The 15,104-nt window shown below is 46.8% G+C and overlaps 1 protein-coding gene across 1 annotated transcript; it reads left to right on the top strand.

The window, feature by feature from the left end:
* Positions 1-9,647: 9,647 nt before the first annotated feature.
* On the top strand, positions 9,648-12,043 carry LOC123141172 (uncharacterized). Its single transcript, XM_044560389.1, has 6 exons — positions 9,648-9,979; positions 10,105-10,187; positions 10,296-10,482; positions 10,563-10,642; positions 10,749-10,951; positions 11,050-12,043. The coding sequence occupies exons 1-6, from the start codon at positions 9,846-9,848 to the stop codon at positions 11,209-11,211; spliced, it is 849 nt and encodes a 282-aa protein (XP_044416324.1). The 5' UTR covers positions 9,648-9,845; the 3' UTR covers positions 11,212-12,043.
* Positions 12,044-15,104: the final 3,061 nt, after the last annotated feature.

Genomic DNA, 15,104 nt, shown 5'->3' with positions numbered 1-15,104 from the left:
GATGGTAATCATGGTATATGGATTGTTTTGCTTGACTTCTCTATGATGATTGCACCAATGCAAAACGATGTTTTCAAGTGTATTGCCAAGGAGGCTGACCTGACGTGTGCGATGCTGAGGTACGGCGCTGATCCCACTGATGATCAATTAATCGACCAGGGCAGAGAGATACGCATGTGTGCCTTGAGCATTATGAACTGCAGCTTGGACAATTCTGTTGCGGCCTCCGCTGTCATGTCGGTACGTGCCTTCAAAAACCCGCCTAATATTATCATTCATCCATCTGTCAAACTGATGATCACCTATGTATTGGCCATCTGTCGAACTTAACATTATCACCCATCCATTCTTGACCCTTATATATGAACCGCACTTCACGCAATTTTGTTTCTACTAGTAGCTTATGGGCACTAACTGCAAACTGATGGGCGGCTTCAATTTAAGGGTATGGCGAAGGAGGCCGAAGTGATGTGTGCGTGGATAAGTGAAAATAAAAACCCTCTTGATTCATATCAATCACTAGTAGAAAAAGGGTCATTTGTCCCGGTTCATAAGGCCCATCTGTCCCAGTTGGGGAACCGGGACTAAAGGGTCGTTACTAATGCCTAGGCCTTTAGTCCCGGTTCTTATACTAACCGGGACAGATGGGCCTCCACGTGGCTGGTGTTGCGAGCCCAGGCAGAAGGCTCTTTAGTCCCGGTTGGTGGCACCAACCGGGACCAATAGGCATCCACGCGTCAGCTGTTCAGGGGGTAGGGTTTTTGTTTTTTTTCTGAAAGGGGGGTGGATTTGGGGGTTTTGTATGGTTAATTAAGGTGTTTCATATATTGTGTTAGGTAGCTAATTAATTAATAGAGAGAAGTGTCCTCTATTATCTCCGTGCTTGGTCGACGCTACGTACTATACGTATAGAGAGGCCCTCGACACGCTAGCTAGTAAGAAAATGAAGGAAACCATTAAGTACAGAAGTTCGCCATGCATACCGAGAGAAGTGATCGACCTCTCCTTCTCCGAGAGATTGGTCAAACAACAAGTTTTCGTATTATCTATTCGACGCTACTGGCTACATACATATACAATATGTAAGATCTCTTACAATCCCCTAGCATTTGAACTCAACTTTCACATGGTATTCTCCGGCTTTATTGATGACGTGGTCAAGAAAGAATCCCGTCAATTCCTCTTGAATTGCTTTCATGCGATCTTGTGGTAGGAGTTCATTCCGCATCTGCCACGTCTAATTTGAAGAAGGGGGTTAATACATATATATGAATGAAACTCAACAGAAATGATGGTGTAATAAAATAAAATTGTGAATATTATTGCTTACGCACTTCATATTGTCTTTTAGAGTAGCCCCGCTTATCTTTGCAAATCGCGTTGTAGATGAACTCGCACACGTAGTATCCACAGTAATCATTTCCTTGTTCCTGCCACAAGCACTTTACGAGAAATAAAGGTCAATCAAACTGATAATGAAGCATTATAAATGGCATTGATGAAAGTAGCTAGAATCAACAGGAGATGCGCGCAACTAGCTAGCTAGTAGTACTTACTTTCGGGTATGTATATCGCAGCTCCTTCGGCAGTCCCGGAGCTTCTGCGGTGAACTGTTTCCAAACCCTGCAAGACAAAGAAAATAATTATTACTTGAGATATCAGGAAATGAACAAAAAGTTGCCGATATGGTGCGATAATGATCGATTGAACTTACTTGTTTCGGGATCTTTTCGTCTCGAGTCTAAGACGGTTACTAGTCTCCGCTCAAGCTTAATCTCCAGGAGAATATATTGGAAGCTGCGCACGCATGCATAACTCATCAATTACATTACTATAACCTCGCTCGAGTAATAAGGGAAACCGAATATGCACACGACAGTAACACTCACTTGAAGTTGTAAGGAAAGAGTATTAAATCTTTGTTTTGATTTATTAACAATGATTTGAGCAAGTTGGCCTCGGCCTCTTCGGCCCTCTTTTTAACCTGAAATTCATCTATGAGATTTGTGTTAATGCACCCAATATCATACATTTCTGCTTTTCTGCACTCGACGATCTTCAATCTGCATAATATAGTGAGGATAATTATAAATACATGCAATGAAAGAGCTGAGCTATATATAGAGACTTAATGACAGAAGTAGTACTTACAGACAGTAGCAAGTGACCGTTAATTTATCGAGGGCCTTTTGATTGAAGAACTGGAAGAACTCCTCAAATGAAATAGTCAACAGATCAATTCCAATGAGGTCGTGCTCCTCTTTAACTCTCAGATACAAAGTATCCATCCCCCCAGATTCTCTGCATGTTTTCATGTACCAATTATGGAATCTTCGCATCATCGTTGTTAGAGATTTTTCATCTTTGACGAGAGGCTTCCCGTACTCGTATCTGTGTTCGTCCACCTCCAAGAAATCATAATGTACATCATCGGACAGGTAATCTCCAAGATTGCTATAACCGGGCACCATCCCCGAAGCATTAGCGACGATGTCGCTAGACACATTGAGCGGGGGGCACGATTGGTTCGCTTGTTCGCCGAGCTGGGCAATTTTTTTCCCAGCTGCTCGTCGTTCATTTAACCTTTGATCACTGACAGTACTTCCCGACCGCTCCGCTTCGAGATATGCCTTTTCAGTAACGCGCTCATAGTTGGTTTTCGGCGGAGACTTTGGTGGTTTCCTCAGGGCATCGATAGTGCGCTTTGCTTTCACCGCGTCTACCTTCTCCTCCGGAGGTGGATGTCTCTCTGCTTTTGCCCCTTCAAAGAAGTCCTTCACTTCTTTTTGCACGATCTTTTTGTTTTCTTCCACGGTCATCTCGTACGGTAACTTCTCTAGAGGCTTGAGAGGTGGACCGTATCTGTATTGCCTCCGGCCTCTGGCTGTATTGCTAGACGCCGGAGCAGACGGAGCGGCTGCGGCTGTCTTCTTTCATGCTTGCTTACGAGGCGGAGGAGAAGGACTACGACGCGCTGGAGCAGCCGGGGCGGTGGCGGGTCTCTTCCGCCCTTGCTGGCGAGGCGGAGAAGGAGGAGGCTGGTGGCTGCTCGGGCGCAGGCGGAGAAGGAGGCGGAGTGCCGCCACGCGCCTGAGAAGGAGGCTGAGTGCCCTGATCGTCACTCGCCGGAGGAGGAGGCGGTGGAGGTGGCGGAGTGCCCTGACTCGCCAGAGGAGGAGGAGGAGGCAGAGGCATGCAGTTCGGAAGGTTGATGAGCTCCTTCCGCCATAGGCATGGAGTCTTCACACAAGAACCCAGCCGAGTCTCCCCTTCACCCGTAGGGTGGTCAAGCTGGAGGTCATCAAATCCTTCTATTATTTCATCCACCATCACCCTAGCATATCCTTCTGGAATCGGCCGGCAGTGAAAAGTTGCGCCAGGTTCAGGAGGTGCAACAGAGCCAACAGCCGCCTTGACTTTCAATTCCATCCACTGCGTCATAAGGTGGCAATGCTGAGACTCCGTGATAGCATCTACGGGGTAGCTAGCAGGAGCCGTGAAGACAGGCTCCTGAAGCAGCTCTGAGGAAGCCACGCTGCTTCTCCGCTGAGATGGCGGGGTAGCTTCGGGTGTAGCTTCGGCAGGTCGCGTGCTGCGAACTGCCTCTCGTTCCTCTAGCGCTTGTACCCTTGCGTGCAGCGCCTGTATTTGGGTCAACTCCTTTTTCTTCTTCCTCTCCCGGCGTTTGTAACCGCCTGCGTTGGGAAATCTAACCTTCCACGAAAGGGAGCCTGGCGTGCCTCGTGTCCGTCCGGGGTGCTCAGGATTCCCGAGGGCCTCTGTGAGCTCGTCGTTCTCTCTGTCCGGAATGAACGTCCCTTGCTGCGCCTTTTCGATATACTCCTGAAGCTTCACGATGGGTGTGTTCAGCTGCTCGTCGGTCCAAACGCACTTCCCTGTTACAGGGTCCAATTTTCCCCCAACCCCAAAGAACCAAGTCCTGCAACGGTCTGGCCAGCGTCGCGTCTCTGGTTCGATCCCTTTGTCAATGAGGTCATTTCAGCCTTGTCCCACAACGGCCGGGCTTTCAGGTAGCCACCTGACCCCGTGCGATGGTGATGCTTCTTCTTTGCAGCATTTTTCTTGTTTGTCGCTGACATCTTCGCTACTCTCTCAGATTTCTTTTTGGTGACAAATTCGGGCCACTGATCTTTGATCTTCTCAAATCGGTCGATGAATTCTGGAGTCTTGTCTTGGTCGACAAACGATGATTTCAGCTCATTCTTCCACCTCCTGAATAGCTCAGCCATCTTCTTAAGAGCATAAGCCTTGATCATTGGCTTTTTAACTGGATTCTCCGGATCCTCCTCTGGCGGGAAGGTGAAATTTTCCTGCAGCGCGGTCCAAAGATCAGCTTTCTGCCTATCGCTGACATAAGACACCTGAGAGTCTTTGTCCTTAGGCTTCAACCATTGCTCGATGCTGATCGGGATCATGTCCCTCACTAGAACCCCGCACTGAGCATTAAATTTTTGCTTGGTCCGGAGGGGTTCAATCGGTTGGCCAGCGCGATCAATTTCGATGATTGTGTACCTTTCATCCGCGCGCAATTTTCTCTTCGGGCCTCGTCTCGTTACCGAAGTGTTGCTCGATCCGGGGGCTAGAAAAGAAGAAAAAGAAGAGAGTTAATATGTGTACATACCAAAAACAATTAATGCATCAATTAGCTATATATAGTCAGCACATGCTCAATTAATTAATATATATACCTGGCCGGACTCCGTTCGGTCACCGGAGCCGTCACCACAGTGTCCTTCCCCCTCCATTCGCTCACGGGAGCCGTCATCACGGTGTCCTTCCCCCTCCATTCGCTCACGGGAGCCGTCATCACGGTGTCCTTCCCCCTCCATTCGGTCACCGGAGCCGTCATACGGTGTCCTTCCTCCTCCATTGTTTGATCATCGTCGTAGCCTGCTTCTTCATCCTGTCTTTCCAGACCATCGGTGCATGTGTCGTTGAGAAACGACAAGACGGCATCACTTTCGTGTGCGATTATCTCCCCCAACACCGCTTCTTTTGCTTGGTCTCGGGGGTGCGGATCCATAGTTTCTGCAAATATTTACAACATGGCAATTATTATTCAAACATGACAGATGGATATATTAGTGGCAAACGTTGAACTAGCTAGCTAAGCACAATAAGGAATCATATTAGTGGCATGGCCTCGACGCTTCTCTAGGGTTTGGGGTGGCCTCGGCAACGCTTCAAGGATTTGGGGTGGCCTCAACAACGCTTCAAGGGTTCGGGGTGGCCTCGACGACAACGCTCTTTTAACTTGGTAAATTTGGGTGGCCTCAAGAGAGTTTGTCGATCGGGTAGGGGCACGGCGGGAGGGGGTAGGAGACCGACATCGTTTTTTTCTAGGGTTTGGGTGTCCTCGAGAGTTTTGGTCGAGCGAGAGGGCCGGGGGGTGCTCTCGTGGTATAAGTTATCACGGTCGAGAGGGGGTATATATATCGACCGCCCCTCATGTCGAAGTTATCCGGGAGGGGGTTATATCGACACCGACGACATACATACAAGGGGAAATAATGTTATCGGGGAGGGGGTATATCAACCCCCCCCCCCCTCGTGTTGAAATTATCGGGATAGAAGAGAAGAAGAAAAAAATAGAATTTTCTTATTTTTTTCTTAAATGTAACTTTTGCATATATGAACATACATACAAAAATTATACATACATGGAAAAAAATTGCTATGAACAAAAAACATCATATATGAATATTTTGTATATACATCATATCCATCCATCCATCCATTCATACATACATACATGGACAAAAAGAAATGCTATGAACAAAAACATTAGTAGAATTTTCTTATTTTTTCTTAAATGTAACTTTTTGCACTAGAACTATTTCAAATAATTCCTTTCAAATGCCACAAAATTTTTGAGAAGTCCTCTGATGCCTATAGATCATTTTTATTCAAAAACCCACTTTGGTCATTTGAAAATTTTGAGCACAACTTCCATTTTTCACTTTTGGTCCAATCTTGGCATTGAACTACAACCCTATTTTTCCTTGCTAAAAAATTCTGAATTTTTTACATCTTGTAGTCCTTCCTACTAAACCCTTAAGTCCAGAAGGGCAGCCCCAATTTCATCTAGCAAGTCCGCCAAAAAAAATTCATGTAGTTTCTGTCCAGCACTAAATTTTAATAAAACTTGCACTAACAAGTTTTTCCTTTTAACAAACCAACTTGACCATCTTCACCAACATCCAAGGAGACATCATCCTGCCAAGTTTCACATAAAACAAAGTTCCCTAGCTAGCCCTAGCATTTCATCAAACACCTTGTGGACATGGCTGAAAACATGCAATTCTCTGAAACTTTGCACTGAACCAACTTCACCATCATCACATAAATGAAGGAAGGACAGAGGAGAGGGGGGGGGAGGAGGAAGTACCGGCCTGTCCGGCGGGCAGTGGTGCGGCGGCGTTGACGGCAGGGCAGGGGCGTAGCGCAACGTCGGGGCAGGGCAGGGGCGCGGCAGCGTTGGCGTCGAGGTCGAGGTAGGGGCGCACGACGGCGTCGTTGGGGCAGGGTAGGGGCGCGACGGCGTCGGGGCGAGGCAGGGGCGCACAACGTCAACGTCGGGGCAGGGCAGGGGTGCACGACGTCGGCGCCGGGGCACGACAGGGGCTCGGCGGCGTCGGGGCAGGCAGAGCGCGGCGACGGCGTCGGGGCACGGTAGGGGCGCGGCGGCGTCGGGGCAGGCAGGGCGCGGTGACGGCGTCGGCGTCGAGGTCCGGCAGCCTGGCGGCGTCGAGGTGTTCGTCGGTGTCGAGGCGTTCGGCGGCAGAGAGGCAGATCGAAGAACTAAATGAAAAATTTCACAAGTCCAGCTTATATACACAGAGCATTAGTCCCGGTTCGTGCCACCAACCGGTACCAATGCCCCCCTTTAGTACCGGTTGGGGGACCAATGCCAACCTTTAGTCCCGGTTGGTGCCACCAACAGGGACCAAAGGACGCGCACAGCGGCGTGGTGGTGGGAGTTTAGTCCCACCTCGCTAGTTGAGAGGGGCGCGCAGTGGTTTATAAGCCCCACTGCCGCACCCCTCTCGAGCTCCTCTCTATTGCAGGCTTACGGGCCTAATTGTCACTGCTATGCCAGATGGGCCTACTGGGCCTTCTGCTGGCCGAATCCTGGCCCATTGATGGGTTTCTAGTCGTATTCAGGCCGTGGTGGCCCAGTAGGTGGCACATTTTTTATTTTTTCCCAGTTTTTTTGTTTTCTTTTTTGCTTTTTTTTGTTTTGTTTCTACTTACAACAAAATACTTATTTATTTTATTTTATTTTGTTTCTACTTATATATTTGCTATTAAAGTTTCTAACAAACAAAGTTCTTTATGAAAATTCTTTTTTTTTAATGATTTTGAACAGAAAATATTTTGATAATTTTAGTTGCATCAATTTTATATAATTTTAGTTTCATAAATTTTAGAGGTTGCTAATAATGTTTTGAACAGAAAATACTTTGATAATTTTAGTTTCATAAATTTTATTTATGTTATTAAAGTTTAATTTATTTTATTTTATTTTGTTTCTACTTATATATTTGATTAAAGTTTATATTATTTTGTTTCAAATTACTTATTTATTTTATTTTGAGATAATTCTTTTTGCTATTAAATTTTCATGCATTTACTGATTATTTTATTTTGTTTCTCTTTCAAAGTATCAGGGTTTCATACGGAAACTCGTCCGTTACAAAAGGATTTCATTTTTTTGAACTTATTTGAACTCCATAGTTTTTCTATGTTCAAAATGCACCATTCAAAGCCACATCATCAATTTTCAACCCTTTCTGACTTCATTTGTTACTTTTCATGCATTTACTGATTTTTTCAGCTATAAGACCCTGAAATTGAAAAGCATTTCAAATGAACTCTGAAAAGGTTAAAAGTTGGCATGGTATCATCATTTCACCCACATAGCATGTGCAAGAAAGTAGAGAGGCTTACGGCAAAAACTAGATGCACTTCGTGTACAAAACGGACAATCTCTTTCGAAGTATCAGGGTTTCATACGGAAACTCGTCTGTTACAAAAGGATCACATTTTTTTGAACTTATTTGAACTCCATAGTTTTTCTATGTTCAAAATGCACCATTCAAAGCCACATCATCAATTTTCAACCCTTTCTGACTTCATTTGTTATTTTTCATGCATTTACTGATTTTTTCAGCTATAAGACCCTGAAATTGAAAAGCATTTCAAATGAACTCTGAAAAGGTTAAAATTTGGCATGGTATCATCATTTCACCCACATAGCATGTGCAAGAAAGTAGAGAGGCTTACGGCAAAAACTGGATGCACTTCGTGTACAAAACGGACAATCTCTTTCGAAGTATCAGGGTTTCATACGGAAACTCGTCTGTTACAAAAGGATCACATTTTTTTGAACTTATTTGAATTTCATAGTTTTTCTATGTTCAAAATGCACCATTCAAAGCCACATCATCAATTTTCAACCCTTTCTGACTTCATTTGTTATTTTTCATTCATTTACTGATTTTTTTCAGCTATAAGACCCTGAAATTGAAAAGCACTACAAATGAACATGGATAGATAAGTGACCAAATTAATAGTAGTTCATCATCACATTAAAACCAAAGTACATACATAGTTCAAATTGAACAACATATAGCTCTCCAGAGCATCTAGTTTAACCATACATTGAAACTATGTAAAACCTTTCAATGCAACAATAAATATGATCATAATCACAACTAAGGTAACAATTGATCCAACGGCATAATGATACCAAGCCTCGGTATGAATGGCATATTTTCTAATCTTTCTAATCTTCAACCGCATTGCATCCATCTTGATCTTGTGATCATCGACGACATCCGCAACATGCAACTGCAATATCATCTTCTCCTCCTCAATTTTTTTTATTTTCTCCTTCAAGTAATTGTTTTCTTCTTTGACTAAATTTAACCTCTCGACAATAGGGTCGGTTGGAATTTCCGGTTCAACCACCTCCTACATAAATAAAATCTATGTCACGTTGGTCGGCATAATTGTCATAAACAATAAATGAACCAAATAGTTATAAAAAGATAATATATACCACATCCGAATCATAGACAGGACGAGGGCCGACGGGGGCGGATACTAGAACCATCGCACTATATAATAACAAGGAATAATAAAAGTAAGAAAATTAGACAAGTATCTATCTCAAGTAAGAATTTTATTTTCTTTCAGAAAGAAGATAAGAACAAGAGGCTCACCACGGTGGTGTCAGCGACGAGATCGGCGCGGGCGATCGACGGCGCTGAAGACGGAGACGGGATGTGACGGACCGCTAAACTTAGAAAAATCTCGGGGAAAATGGAGCTCGGAGGTCGAGTTTCGAAAGAAGAAATATTAACTAGTGTGGCTCGGACATTTCATCGAACACCTCATGTGCATAGGAGGTGAGCTAGAGCACCCAAATGCCCTCCCCTCGCCGGCCAGCAAAAAACAGAGCAGGGTGGAGTTCTCTGCTCGCTGGCGATGGGGTATATATAGGCAAATCATTTGTCCCGGTTCGTGGCTGGAACCGGAACCAATGGTTATGGGCCAGGAGCGAGACCCATTGGTCCCGGTTCGTTCCTAAAACCGGGACAAATGGGTCCAGACGAACCGGGACCAAAGCCCGCGAGGCCCCGGCCGGCCACCTGGGCTCACGAACCGGGACGAATGCACCCGTTGGTCCCGGTTCGTATAAGAACCGGGACTAATGGGTTGGCTAGGCCCGAACGAAAGCCCCCTTTTTTACTAGTGAATATTACATACCTGATGAGATTGAGAACAGCCGCATAGTTCGGTACCGGACCTTGAATGTTATGATCGACATACTAGAAGAGTCTTCTGCTGCTGCTTCTGGGCACAAGATTGATAAGGAAGAACCTGCTAGTACAAATGATCATGGTGTTGATAGGGACGACATTGCAGCTGATGGGGCAGCAAACACCACAGGGTATGGATGTTCCATTCGTTTATTCTTTCTTGATGCAGCTATATGTGGTTGAAGAGAATTAGTTTGTTGCTTCTTGATGGTAAGCAGCATTGTGATGCTGTACCATTTCACTGTATGATCACCAGGGGCGGCGGCATTTCAGATGTATTGAATTCTCAGTATAAGAAAAGTATTGAATGTGATGAAAAGAGTGAGAAGAGGCAAGAAGGTAACACAGAAAATAATCACCACAATTATGGTTACTAAAGGCCTTCATATTTCCCTTGCAATACGCTTCATATGTAAAATAAATTACTTGGGTAATGTTTTGTTTCAGAAGATCTTTTTGAGAAACTATGGGGGTGGGAAAGGCTGCTACCACTGTGCGGTTCCGTTAAGTGGTCTGACTATAGCAGCTATCTTGAGGAGTACTACAAACGCAATGCTCACGGGTTCATTGCCGATGTTGCTGCTGCCAACCAAACTCGCGAAGATTTGCAGATCGCCGCTGCTGCTGACATTTGGTATAACTTAAGAGAATTAGTTTGTTACTTCTTGATGATAAGCATTCTGGTACTATACCATCTCACTGTATGATCACCAGGGGCGGCATTTCTGATGTATTCAGTTCCCAGTATACGAAAAACATTAAACGTGGTGAAAAGGGTGAGGAGAGGAAAGAAGGTAAGAGGGAAGCTAATCGCCACAATTACGCTTACTTTGGGCCCTTCATATTTCCCTTGCAATATGCTTCATATGTAATGTTGTTTTTGGTAATGTTTTGTTTCAGAAGATCTTTTTGAGAAACTATGGGGATGGGAAAGGCTGCTACCACTGTGCGGTTTGGTTAAGTGGTCCGACTATAGCAACTATCTTGAGGAGTATTACAAACGCAATGCTTCTGAGTTCGTTGCCGATGCTGCTGACGACCAAAATCTGGAGGATTTGCAAATCGCTGCTACTGCTGACATGTTTGCTGCTGTTGCCAAATCTGTAAGTTACCCTCTTGCTTCTTTACTAAACCATCGATTGCTTAACTGAAAATGTTTGCGACAACATATTTCTCAAACTAACAATTTTTTTCTAAGTAGTGTCTCAAGATGGAGGAGGAACTCTTGTCCGAGTGGAAGACTCGAGTGGAACGTACCTTGGATGGCACTTTACCAATCAGCACTATCATTCAGAGTAGCCTTATCAAGCAGTTTGCACTTTCGATCTGTGGCGCAGGGGGTGAATTGAGACTGGCTTTTTAGGTCCCGGGGGTCGGTACCCCCGGTTATCCTGTACGTCCATGTAAAATACAGTAGCTAGAGATCTGTGCCATGTCCTGTCATAGTGTGTTGTTTAGCAAGCCTAGTGAACAGTAATGCGGCAGGGTGGTACCGGGGCTGATGGAAGGATTCATTCGGCTCTCTCTCTCCAGTCCGCGCAGAGCAGCAGGTGGCAGATGTCGATACTGGCCAATTGAGCTGACAAAGCTGGTTCGTGTATACACAAAACATCGCCCGTGACCCAGAGTTTGGAGAGATACACTTCCTGAAATGCAATTTTTTTTTTGCGGGAAAAAAGAATTCTCATTACTCAAGGAGGCTTCTCAGCGAGAGCCAGGTTTATAACAAAGTCCATCCCGGCAGTAAGCCAGACTGCTGTGCGCGGAGTGCTACGGCCATAGGCGGCCAGCTCATGACTAATCATGTTCTGCAGACGGCTACAAAGAGTAAAAGAGATCTCCCTAGCATCGCTTCCAGCCAACCTACGAATCTCCTTTATAAGTGCACGATGTGACGATCTATCCATCTCGCGTGCTGTAATCATCGACACCGCCTCCGCGCTATCCAACTCAACCAGAATAGGTAGGTTAGATCGGTGCAAGGCCAGCTCCAAGCCTTCTCTGCACGCTTCTAACTCCGCCTCTAAAGCGTTGTCACATGTACGTAGCTCCCTACATGCGCTGTAGATGATCTCGCCTCTGTCATCACGCAGGATCATACCTCCTCCCGCCGCACCTGTGGCCGCTATGTAGCTCCCATCCGTGTTCAACTTAACCCAGCCCGGCTGGGGCGGTACCCAGTGTGCGCGCACCTTGGGCGCCGTACTTTCTGGAGCGCGTGGTGGTGAAGGCAGGACCACCATCTTCCCTTTCTCTAGGTTACCATCAGGATGTTGCTTTATGCACATGAGTGAGTTGATGTATCCTGAAATGCAATTTTAAATTGAAGAGAGAGCCTTACTTTTCCAGACAAGTGTGAGAGAGAGAACGCTTTTTTCTAATGAAGAGAGAACCTGCAAGTGTGCATGTAAGTGAGAGAAGGAGAGCGTGTCAGGGGAGATAGTTTTTTTTTGTGTTGTTGCATTTGTCAGATTTGACTAGTGAAGAGAAAGCCTGTGAGAGAGAAAGCGTGAGAGGTGAGAGAGATTGTGCATGCATGTGAAACCATGAAAACGTGGCAGAGAAACATAGATTTTGAACAGCGACTTGGGAGCGCTGCATGCCTCGAGTCACGGTCCAATAGACTTCCTCCTGCCAGCCTACTCCTGCCAAACCTAGTTATGCTCCTCCTCTAGTCTCCTTGACAAAAGCCTGCCTAATTACGCTGCTGCTGCTGCAATTGACAGAGGCTGGCACGAATCTTATTTTCACTGGATGGCCGAGATAGGAGGGTGCCGGGACACCCGGGTGTCATCACACCTTTCCGGGGGTGAATTGTGTGTTCCTTCTGCCGTTGCTCTTGTGGTATGTACCTACCTTGCCTGAACAAACCAAACAAAACAAAATAATATTTTTTGTATGGTACCACTGGAATGCTATCCCTCTCAATCATAGCGTATTTCGTTTGATTCTTTCTGTGGTCTTTTGACTGATGCAAAAAACATTGGTTTCAAGTGTATCACCAGGGAGGCTGACCTGATGTGTGAGCTGCTGAAGCATGGCGCGGCGCCTTTTGACGACATGATCCAGCATAGCAGCGTGATCCGCACGTGCGCCTTGGGCCTTGCGAACAACCTCAAAGGACACCAGTCTATTGCCCCCGCTGCTGCAATGGTGGTACGTGCCTGCCTGCCAAAATGCGCTGAATTTTAACAAGTATCTGTCTATCCATTTCTTTTCTGTAAATTGCCAGACTACTCATCTTGGCATCTACTGGTTGTAAAATGATGAATGCCTTGGATTCGATTCAAGGGAAGGGCAAAGGAGGCCAAGAAGTTGTGCGATTGGATCAAGAGGAAGAAGAAGCTCGTCACCTTCAGCCTGTGCGAGCCTCATGGGCTCGAGGAGTGCCGCTTGATCCGGATGAAAGCCTTGGATGTTATGACCAGCATACTGCAGGAGTCTTCCTTTCCTTCTTCCAAGGTTAGTGGATGAAAAGTAATATATATATTTTTCTTAAAGGCGATAATTGTAGGTCAGTCTGATCAAGCAAGATACTAGCACATAATGTTTTTTGTTTTTGCCGTTTTCATTTCTAGACATTCGTTATTGTATTTGTACAGGTGCACATGCTAGCTAGTCATGCTTGGCACTATGTTCTTTCATTGTCTAATACTCCATCTGTAAAAAAATATAAGAGCGTTTAGATCAGTAGATAAAACGTTTTAGGTCACTACTTTAGTGGTATAAAATGTCTTATTAGTTTACAGAGGGAGTATGTAAGAAGCAAAGACACATTTTTGGAGTTCTTATTGTCTCCTCACTGATCAAGTCTAATATGACGCCGCTAATGGCAAGATGGATGGGCAACGTAATTTTTTTCTTATTTTTCCACTTGGCCCTGCTGTCTTGTTTCCTAGTAAGTAAGAGATTACAGTTACATTTTTAATGGTGAAACGAGTGCATTTCCCTGCTGTTCATGGTAATTGTGATGTTATCAAGATTGTTTTCGTTTGCCAGATGAAAAATTGTCTAATTGATTCATGTTATTTTTTCCACTGCAGATGCGGAATGATGATGCAATGGCATATGGCTAAGCAAGGATAGGACCCATGGATCTAAAGTTTCTTCTACATGGAATGGAAAGCTGGAAGCCCGGAGCATCATCTGTTGGTCTCAGTTCAAGTAAATACTTTCTGTATGTTTTGGAGATCTGCCTTTTGGCGGCCTGCTCTGCTACTGCTGGATTATGCTTGTCAATCAAATCGTACAACCAGTATGTGCTACTGATCGCTCTTATACAGAGAAAATGTGCAAGTATATTCTAGAAAACGACGCCAGCGCTCCTCGGGTCGCTCCCGCGAGAGGGCAGGGGGGCGAAAACCTAGCCGCCGCCAGCGCAGATCCACCGGCCATCTTCCCCTCGCCGCCGCCGGCAGACGTCGCCGGGCAATGCCCGCGCGGCTCGGCGGTGGCGGGGCACTTCCTCCTCCCGTCCGAGCTCCAGCAGCGCGGGCTGCCCATCTCGGCGGGATCCAGGGCGCTGCTCCCGCGCCGGTGCGCGCACGGGCTGGGGCGGACGCGTCCGAGCGTGGGGTGGCGCGCGTAGGGCGGCACAGCTTGGCTGTGTCGGAGAGGTTGCGGATCTGGCGGCTCCGAGGAGGGCGCGGATCTGCCGAGTTGGGTGCGATGGTGAAGCTCCTCTGCTGAGCGGCGCGGGCGGCGAGGCAGGGATGGCTGCGGCCTGGGGCATGCGGTGGCCACGCGGGTCGCGGGCGCGCTGCACAAGGGCGAGCCCCTGCTGGATCTGAAGAGGGCCGCCGCCGGACGGGCTCTTGCTCGGTGCTGCGGCGGAGGAGATGGGTCAGGCGGGAGACAGCTTCTCGGCGGCGCGTGGGCTATAGACGGCTCTGTGCACCGGCGGCCGTCGGCTAGTTGGGCTCCAGGGCGGTACGAAGCAGATCGGGCCCCGGCGTCCTGTTCTGCGAGGAGGCCGTGACGACCGTCGGGCGCATGGGGCCGGCGGCTCTATCCGGTGTGACCGGCAGCTGCGATGAAGACCTAGGGCCCGGCGTCCAGTTCTGAAGGTGGTTGCGGAAGAATGCCAACTTTCTCCCAACCGGTCTGTGAGAAGAAATGCCTTGGGCGCGTGGGGCCGGCAGCCGCCGGCCGTGTGTCTGCGGTGGTGGTCTGGCTCGGGTTTGGTGGTCGGAGGTGCAGCGCCGGGTGAAGACTTTGTTACCGGCTCTTGGGCTGGGGCAGGCGAAGGTGACGCCT

Source organism: Triticum aestivum, chromosome 6D (genome assembly GCF_018294505.1).
Source record: "Triticum aestivum cultivar Chinese Spring chromosome 6D, IWGSC CS RefSeq v2.1, whole genome shotgun sequence".
NCBI lineage: Eukaryota > Viridiplantae > Streptophyta > Magnoliopsida > Poales > Poaceae > Triticum > Triticum aestivum.
This window is presented reverse-complemented; position numbering and strand designations above follow the sequence as displayed.